The 9,518-nt window shown below is 37.9% G+C and overlaps 1 protein-coding gene and 1 non-coding gene across 2 annotated transcripts; both read right to left on the bottom strand.

The window, feature by feature from the left end:
• Positions 1-2,304: 2,304 nt before the first annotated feature.
• On the bottom strand, positions 2,305-3,964 carry LOC105388242. Its single transcript, XR_007267336.1, has 3 exons — positions 3,680-3,964; positions 3,320-3,511; positions 2,305-3,019 (listed from the first exon to the last, which is right to left on the bottom strand). It is a non-coding gene; the product is annotated as an uncharacterized LOC105388242 (transcript).
• Positions 3,965-5,580: 1,616 nt separating this feature from the next.
• On the bottom strand, positions 5,581-8,815 carry LOC105388262. Its single transcript, XM_038114234.2, has 3 exons — positions 8,497-8,815; positions 6,362-6,554; positions 5,581-6,042 (listed from the first exon to the last, which is right to left on the bottom strand). The coding sequence occupies exons 1-3, from the start codon at positions 8,803-8,805 to the stop codon at positions 5,729-5,731; spliced, it is 816 nt and encodes a 271-aa protein (XP_037970162.2). The 5' UTR covers positions 8,806-8,815; the 3' UTR covers positions 5,581-5,728.
• Between the last annotated feature and the right edge of the window lie 703 nt (positions 8,816-9,518).

Below are 9,518 nucleotides of genomic sequence, written 5' to 3' on the forward strand. Positions count from 1 at the left end.
AAACCTATCTAACTGTATCTTTCTTTGCACACTTTTAAGTCTTAAGTCTTTACAGACGTTAGAAAATTTAACTTGTAATATTTATTGGCGCATATCTGTTATCTCAATACGTCTAGGCAGACAACTGAGACACACTGGCTAGCTAAATTTAAGATAACAATTCAATATATCTGGCATTATTAGATACGTAAACATAAACTATTCAGCAAAATTTCCTACAAAATCCCGCTTTGCTGCTCTTATAGCAATTCTAAAGCATGCAAATATTAAAACATAAATATTGCGCATTGACTCGCAAAATGGGTGTTCTACCGCTATATTATTGTGGCGGACATGTATAAAATATGACTATCTTGGGTGTAATTGTTGTTTCCTCGACGATCCCGATCGTTCCCTGACACGGGACAAACCGCTGGGTAGTTAATCTCCTCGCAACTAGCGCCAATATAAAGTGCTCGGTCGCGTCAATGGAATACAAATAATGCGGCGCAGGAGGGTTACTCTATACTGACGAAAAACGAACGAACGAGAGTCGCCGTGCAATCGGCACGTTTAATGTAACTAGATAGAGTCGTGGCTCGCGCAGCAGCGCTCGGAAACTTAGTTTTTCGTCATATAGAGTGACCCCCAAGGGCCGCGACCAGGGTCGACACTTCTATGTTCATTGTCGGGTTTGTATTTTACGTTCTCTAGAAAACTGTTGGTGGCTTTAAGGTGGGGTAACCTATCTGGTAACCTGCACTAAAAGAATTGCCATAAATGTATGAAGAAACGGCGTAGGCAATGCCGAAAGGCAGACGCTTACTTTTAGCGATGCTCTCTTGGAAAAAAAGGGTCCTTTGAGTTTGAGTTTCGGATTAGTCCACGGAGGTTCATAACTTAAGACTGGACTGTTGAAGAATTACCCTGCTTAACCTTATAAATACTCTGTGGAGAATCTGTTATATTAAGTAAATTACATATTTTTTATGTAATTAATTGCATATGTAATAATTTAAAAAATACTCTTAGGGGGTCCATCTTACCTACGTATCCTTGGTTATAACTGTACGCGGTTTTATATTCAGTCAGCTTATCTTCAGCATTACTCTATCCCATAGCGTTGGATAGTAGTAATCGGACATAGCCTCCGTTAACAAACGACGATCAGTCGCATGCACTCGTACAGATACAGGCGTCTCGCGCCGGCATCGGCAGTGCCAACAATACAGTATCCCAGAATGTGTGTATCGAGAGCCATTAGTCTTGCCGGAGTTTCCTTTATGCGTTCAGATGCCATAAAGATAGACCCTGGAGCGCTCGGACTTGGCTGAAGGCAGTAGGGTAACTGTGAACTTGGGAGAGTATTTGATTGTTGTGGGTGAGTTTATTGGTTCCTCGACCTTACTTCAATGGAATCTTCATTTAATCTATAAAGTAATGTTTCCATTACGTTGGTAGGTACTTCTGGATATTTTTAATTTCACAATTTACAAGACGACATTTTTCGGTACAGTTCAGCAATTCTGTCAATTTTCGGCTCTACACGAGAGCCAAGATGCGAAAAATGCCGTCTGATGAAGTCCAGTAAGTAAGTTTTATGTAATCATATATATGATGTCTACTTGAGTAGTTCCATCGACTCTCGTGTTCCGCTACTACACTAGTGTAGGTATTCCAAGTTTATACCGAATCATCTGTAGGTTGAATTAAAATTAATTGTTAAATTATGAGGTTGCTAGTTATTTCTAAGGTTATTTTATGTCGCAAATAGGTAGTAGGAAGCCGAGGCTGTTGGAAGATACAATACTTCTCCGCTATGCAACTGAATGCTGGCTCCGCAGCAGTTATCAAGGAGATCGCTTACCTGCCCCGATGGTGTTTGTTCTGATGTGTGTATCGGTTTCGTTCATAAAGATAGTTCAGAACAGATCTCTTTAACTATACAGCTTGGGAGCGCCGTTTCTTATGTGCCTGTTAGATAGGTAGGTGTAGAGAAAGTAATTACTAACGTTATGAAAGTAATTATCGTTATGAAAGTACGTGCAACTATGAGTAGGAACTTGTCTGTATTTATTAACTATTTTGGGCATTTCATGACATTGTCATTGTGAAGAAATACAATCATAACTAGGAACTAATCATACATTTTACTGTAATCAAGATCTTTTTAATAACTTAATATTTATTGATAGTAGCTTTAATATTAATTTGGCATTGTTATGATTGCCAATATATACTATATGTGTAGATAAAGTTCTGTTTTTGGCATATTATCGTTACGTAAAAGTGGTAGTAAAAATATCTTCTTATAATACATTACGTATACCTAAAAGTAAATTAAACATTACACATGAGTTATTTTACACATCATCACCATTATTTTCGACCCTCTATCATCCACTGTTTGGTTTGGTCTTGTGCCGTTCATATCCACAGTTGCCCCGCAACCTTGTCAACCATCAAACAGGTAGTCCGATGACAAAAATGTCTTGCCCACTTCCACTTCAGTTCGGTGACCCGCTTTGCGACATCGAAAAGTTTCTTCTTTCGGCGGATCTCTACATTTGGAATACGATATCTGAGCGAAATACCCCCATGGCCAGTACCATGGCTCTCCTTGTAACTCTGATATGTCAAGAACTTTCTTGATCTAAACAAGAACTTTCCGGTTAAATTATATATTTTGAGATTCTATGCCGCACACATTACAAACACAGCGCTCATGACGTGGCATTTTTAAACACCACCCTAGATTTCCTATAGAAGGTGATCGCAGGGTTTATGATGATAATTGTGGCGTACACGGCAGTGACTGCAATGAGGGCATCAGCTACTGGGGTGGAGGCCCAGGTCCTGAAGGGGAACTTGTCGAAACCGTAGCAGAGCGTGATGGTGGCGGACGCGAAGGCGACGATGCCGAAGCAGACGTGAGTTAACTTGGAAATGTTCATGTTGAGGAACCGGCGCCACTCGACCCCGTAGAGGGAGGCCACGCCATTCACGAGGCTGAAGGAAGTGAAGACCAGGGCGACTAGTGCTGGAAGGGAATAAAGAGACAAATATTTAGTTTGGGATTATACAGACGATATAAGAAAATTTCAAAGAAATAGTATTGCTAGTTTTGAATAGCTGTGATGATCACGAGAATCATGAATGAATATAATTATAACGCTGACGGTTGTAGTTCACAAGGTAATTCGCAAACACATTCCTTACTTTTCTCTGTACTTTGGAGCTCCTTAGAGAAACGTACGTCAAGTAGGGAACGATAATTGGCTGATGATGATAGATCAATAAGTTAAGATAAAAATGAGATGCAAATAAACTAAACACTTACCAAATTTTCCGTGTAAAGTATTCCAATGGGCACTCTTGCCACAATCTTGATGAAGCTACCGATGATGGCCAGTCCAGAGCCGAGGATCTGGAGGATCCAGTGAGCTCGTCTCCGGTCCACCAGCCTCAACTTAGAAGACCAGCCATTGCTGTCGCTCAAGCTAAGGATTGCTTGGGCCATAAGAAGGTGATACTGGAAAGGATATTAAATTATTAGCAAATCAGCCGGTAAGTTTACAAATTTATTCCCACACAAGATTATGGATAGTGAAATAAGAAAAAAATAAAAAACTAAGACAGTTAGGTTTAAAAATTAATAAAAAAGAGGAGAAGAATAAGAGGATGTCAACAAAATGCTTACCCCGATTACACATAAAACAATGTGCAGCGAAGTGGCATTCAGAGGCAAACCGCTTCTAAACGCGAACAGTAGACTCGACATCACTGAGGCTCCGATCAAAACATGCGCCAGCACATTCAGAGAAGACTGGAAGATTTGCAACTTGTAATCAGATTCATTATTGGTGTTTAAATTTCTATTTCCAGTGTTGGGTAAAGCTTCAGCATCAGACGCCATTTTCAAGTATATTTTAGTCCTTAAGATGATGTCAAGCGTTGAATGCCTGTTTGATCATAAATCGAATGTATCACTGTATTGTAGTTTTATAGGTACGATTATTTTATCAATCTAGAGATAGCTCTATCTCGATTCTGTTCTGACGCGTAGCGATTATTTTATGGCAGAGTAGGTAATGATTGCTAATGCGAAACTTTTCGTAGTTTGAATACCTATCGGATAGTAAATATTCTTCGTGGTTTACTATTGGATAAAAAGTAAAACTAACTTTAGAAATTATAGAGCTGTTTTTTAATTTTTTATTTACTTATATTTATTTACACTAATTTATTTCAGCGCCCTGCTAATAATAATTTTATTAATTAATTTTTAATACATGTCATTTTGTATCCCTTTATTTACTTTTTTATTCTAAGATTAATCTTTGGATATGACCATGCGCATTGCCCATGCCATCAACACGTGGTAATCGGCATGTGCGTACCACTACCGCACGCAGACATAATCCTAAAATTATCACGATAAATATTCGATTATTCACTTACACGTAACGTAATTTGGGAAATTCATTGTGATTATTATAGACGTTATCATATTGGCTAGTCATTGACTCATATTAATAACATAACATTGATCCCTACAGGCAAAAACATACACGTTCTGGAATTTACAATTAACCCAAATTAATCTGACTTTTACTATTATTTACAACGGAAATCCTGTTGCTATCATTTAAGTAACTAAATATAATTTAGTAACATTCAATATTACTTGAAATATTATGTAACAGTCTAGTCACTGATTTCATTCTGAGTAGCATGGGACGTAAATTAGCTAGTTAATACCTATTAACTTTATTTAATAAAAGATAACATGATAGGTAGGAGAATAGGTACTTATATGAAGTAAATATTAAATACAGATGAGTATTTATTGAGTAAATATCGGCGAACAATTGCGTACAAGCAAACATTAAGTAAAGGGCCGCGCGGCCGCATAAATCGTCCGAGTAGCAGACAAATTGTTGCGCAGGCGCAGCACAGCCCAGGGGACACTCTCTACATCGACGAACGAACGAACGAGATTTTTCACGCAATCGACACGCTTAATACAACGAGATAGAGCCGTGGATACCGCGGCTGTTTTGTTTTTCCTAAGCTTAGGATCGTCGCGCTAACCAGGGCTCTATCTCGTTGTATTAGGCGTTCCGGTTGCCTGAAAATTTTGTTCGTTTGTTCGTCAGTTTATAGAATGACCCCCGTATGCAGCGCTCACTATTATCAATTAACGTGTCGTGTCGTGATCTACGCATTACACTATAGCCCACGATTACAAATGTGTGTTTAGTCTACCTCGAGAGAAATCCCTGTGTTTATCGTTCATTAATACTAGATCTACAGTAACCTGTAGGTTCAACTTCTGATTCGGTACACTTGAAGTAACTATCGGAACTCATGATACACTTTCTGAACGAGATTTTAAATGTATTTTGTAACAAAAAATATGTTTGTATCTAACGACTCATGACGCCAAACTCGTGCAGTTTATTTTATGTGGAAGAATATCCTTTGTGTCTTACATAGAAACTAATTAAATCTGAATGTATTCGAACGAGTATAATAGTATAATGAACGAGTCCCTCATAAATGTAAATGGCTCAGCTATAAAAAATAAAACAATACAAATATTATTTGTGGTTTTTCTTTATTAACCATAAGTAAAGTACAAAAATAATACAAATTTACAGTATTTATACTCATCTAAGCAAACGCTGACTGGTATCGAATTTACAGCACTGAGATTCAATATACATTAACGAAATCAGAATCCAATTTACAAGCTATTCTTGACGACCAACTTCGATTTCCTGTAGAAGCTAATAGTCGGGTTTATGATGCAGATGGCGGTGTATATGACAATCGCTGCAATAAGAGCGTCGACTACAGGAGAGGTAGCCCAGTTCCTGACTCCCTGCTTGTCAAGGCCATAGATGAGGCAGACGGAAGACATGGTGTAGGCGAGGACTCCGAAGCAGATGTGGGTGATCTTGGACAGGTTGGCGTTGAAGACGACCCTCCACTCGTACGCGTAGTGGGACGTGAGGCCGTTGAACAGACTGGCGACCGTGAACACTAGCGCCACTAAAGCTGTGGAATATAGATGTATGATTAATAATAATAATAAATTAAGTTTTAAAACGGTTGGTATAGTGTTTTATTTTTAAAGAACTAATAAGGACACCTTCCACCAAATATTTATTTAAAATTAAATATATTGCTGTTTTGATTTGTCAGTTTACTATCAGAGCTAGATAGCAATAGATTTATTTTGATTAAATATTTGGTGTAAATGCTTGAATAGAGAAAAGAAACATAATTAACTCGAATTGAAGAAGCAAATTGAGACCGGTAATACTAAACATTACCGATAACCACAAAAAGATTTCTATGAAAAACAAACACTAACCAAACTGTCCATGCAAAGTATTCCAATGCACCGGCTTGTCCAGGATCTTGTAGAAGGAGCCTGCAATGGCCATCCCGGAGCCGGTGGTCATGAGGATCCAGTGCGCGCGCCGCTTGTCCACGAGACGCAGCCGGGAGGACCAGCCGTTGGCCGGACTCAGGCTGAGGATCGCTTCGGCCATGAGGAGGTGGTGCTGGAAAAATAAAGCTTGCGTTATGAAAAAGGTTCTAAATTTCAATAAAAACTTATGTTTTAAAACTACATTTAAACAAAAATTGTTCATCCTAACTAATATTATAAATGCGAAAGTCACTGTCTGACTCTCCTACTATAGAATAGATTTAATATATTAGGTTTTGTATTTATTTCAGACAACTGAAAAACTTTAATACCGCGATGTAGGATCTTCATATTAATTGGCCTCAGTTCCATACAAGCTCTATGTATTGCTATTTTAGTGCCATCTGTTCGTTATATCCGGAACTGTCTGTCTGTCTGTTACTCTTTCACGCCAAAACTACTGAACGGATTTGAATGAAATTTGGTATACATATGGTCTAGACCCTGAGAAAGAACATAGGCTACTTTTTATTGCGAAACGGAGGTTGTAAGGAGTTAAAAGGGGGGGTTAAAAGTTGTATGCGAATACTTAATTCTAAAAGATAAAAATACTACGGCTGACTGGCGTAGTGGTTAGTGACCCTGACTGCTATGCCGAAGGTCCCGGGTTCGATTCCCGGCCGGGGTAGATCTTTTTTTAAATAAACTTTATATTTAAGCACTTGATAAGCAATAATTAAACATTTTGTTCTAGCGTTTTTGAAACTTCGATCTGTGAGTGGATGAAAATTGATGAAGATAGAGGTTCATATTTTGTATGAAGTTCGTCATTTTTGAAGATAAAAACATTATATTTTGTATTTAGGCACTACATAATCACAAAAAAATAATAATTAGCATTTAAAAAAAAAAACCCAGTGTGGGGGTGTAATATAGGGGTTGAAAGTTTTATGGGTGTTGAGTTTTAGAAGTTTAATTTATATAGTAGCTATGTCCTCTCCTAGATGGCGTTGTCAGATCGGATATAGATCGCGGTATGGTTTGATTTTAGCTAATGTACGTATAGTTTGTATGTAGTTGCAGTAAGATTATGAGGTCCTCGAAAACAACCTAATAAGCGACTGTAATTTTCAACACGAGTTTTCATTCATTGTCATTAAAATTTGGTTCTTATGCGTCTTTTTTGAAGATAAAACCATGAAGCTTATTACGTAGGCAATGAAGGTGTTTTAGGAAAAATGTGCAGAGATTTTCTATACGGAATGCCCATGACTGACACGCACAGGCTAAACGTAGCGTAGGCACTTGAAATTTGGAAGTACGTAGATCGTCAACGATTGATACGTAGATCGTCGATCGACGTAGGACGTAGCTTAGGTACCGTATTTTCACACAAAAACCGGAGTTAGCGGTTGAAATTCGGCATTAACTTAGGCTGTTTTTAACAGCATGCGGATTTGATCACGCACGCGGGATTTCCCCGCACGCGTTCATACAAGTATTCATTGTAACGCGTGGAATATGCACACGAGATGCGGGAAAATGGCGTGCTATCCCACGTGCGTGATGAAATCTGCATGCTGTTAAAACAGCCGTAAAGCTTAGTTACAGTAGGATATTGCAAGATACCTAGATGTTTTCAATCTAACATTTCTTGCACACCTTAGTAAAGTTATGGTTTTGTTTTGAAAAATGGGAGTTAAAGTGAAATAAAATAAGTAGTATGAAAAAAACCAAAACTGCATAAGTTAGATGCTTGAAATTAAACATTTATAAATTACTATTCTGCCATTGCTATACAAGTCTTTGCTCAATGAAGTCATGAAAATCATTTTTAGTCAAGTATCTTCGTACTTATTTGTCAAATTTCATCTAATTTAATACCACCATGGCATGTTATTGGGTAGGTAGTTCGGGAGTCGTCCACGACAACATAATTTTAAGGCGAAGCGAAGCTCGCGGGCAACAGCTAGTAGAATATAATATAATAAAGTAACTAATGCAATTAATAATCGGACTCACTAATAAAACGCCATCACATACAATTTCACAGAAACAAAATGATGCTGACTTACCCCAATAACACACAAGATAATGTGAACTGAAGTCGCAGTCAACGGTACGCCATTTCTCAGTGCGTACAGCAGACACGGCATCACCGTGGCTCCAATCAGAATATGCGCCAGCGCATTCAGGGAAGACTGGAATATTTGCAGTCTGTAGTCACCTTCACTTTGCTTCCCTGTCTTAGCACCATTGTCCACTGGCCCGGTGCTAGTAAAAGCTTCTGGGTCGGACTGATTCGGTTTATCCACGGGTGACGTCATGTTACACAGGTGTGCTTCGTAGAACGTCTGCACAAAATGCCAGCTGAAATAAATCATCCATTATGAAATGTCACTGTTTATATACCTCGCGAAGAGGACTCAGCAGCGATAAGCATTGCATTAGGTACATATCTGGGATTCATGGGCTGTTTCAATCATACTTTTAGAATGATTAGTAGATTACAGTGTAGTAGTACTACTTACTTATTTTTGTTCACTAGGTATATAGGTAATCACTGTATGTAATTATCTCATTTCGCTCCACTGCAAGTGATTTAAGTGATTGATGTCCATTGTTCAGGAGTATGCGACTGGTCACGTATTTTGTTATCGGTTGAGCTGAACAGTGCGTCAACGAGTCTACCATTCTACAAACATATATGATATAAATAAACGGTTTATGTTAACCTTGTAATACCTACTTACATAAACTTTTGTATCAGTTCTAATTTTGTTCATTCAAGCCAATGTTAAGGGTATTTTAGTGGTATCCTTCTCGGAAATTTAACCTTTTATATATTAAATAAACAAAGTAAAAAAAAAAAAAGTTGCCAAAATTTTCAATACAGTCGCTGCATTTTTTTTCTTTGTAATTTGTATTGTTTGTTTTATTCCATGTATTTACTTGCATCATTCTAAATTGTGCTGTGTCTAAAATTTAAATTTCAGTTCAATGATCTTATTTCGTGTAAGTCGGCATTATGTAAGTATCTGAGAAACCCATCCGACATAATCATACATAGGTAATACAGAGTACGTTATCTCAATCT

Source organism: Plutella xylostella, chromosome 18, assembly GCF_932276165.1.
Source record: "Plutella xylostella chromosome 18, ilPluXylo3.1, whole genome shotgun sequence".
NCBI classification, from domain to species: domain Eukaryota; kingdom Metazoa; phylum Arthropoda; class Insecta; order Lepidoptera; family Plutellidae; genus Plutella; species Plutella xylostella.

Excerpts from the sequence above, each read along its gene's own strand:
- LOC105388262 (XM_038114234.2), bottom strand. The coding sequence starts at position 8,805 with ATGATTTATTTCAGCTGGCATTTTGTGCAGACGTTCTACGAAGCACAC. Across the intron at positions 6,555-8,496 it reads TTATCTTGTGTGTTATTGGG|CACCACCTCCTCATGGCCGA; the intron begins GTAAGTCAGCAT and ends TTATTTTTCCAG. Across the intron at positions 6,043-6,361 it reads TACTTTGCATGGACAGTTTG|CTTTAGTGGCGCTAGTGTTC; the intron begins GTTAGTGTTTGT and ends TATATTCCACAG.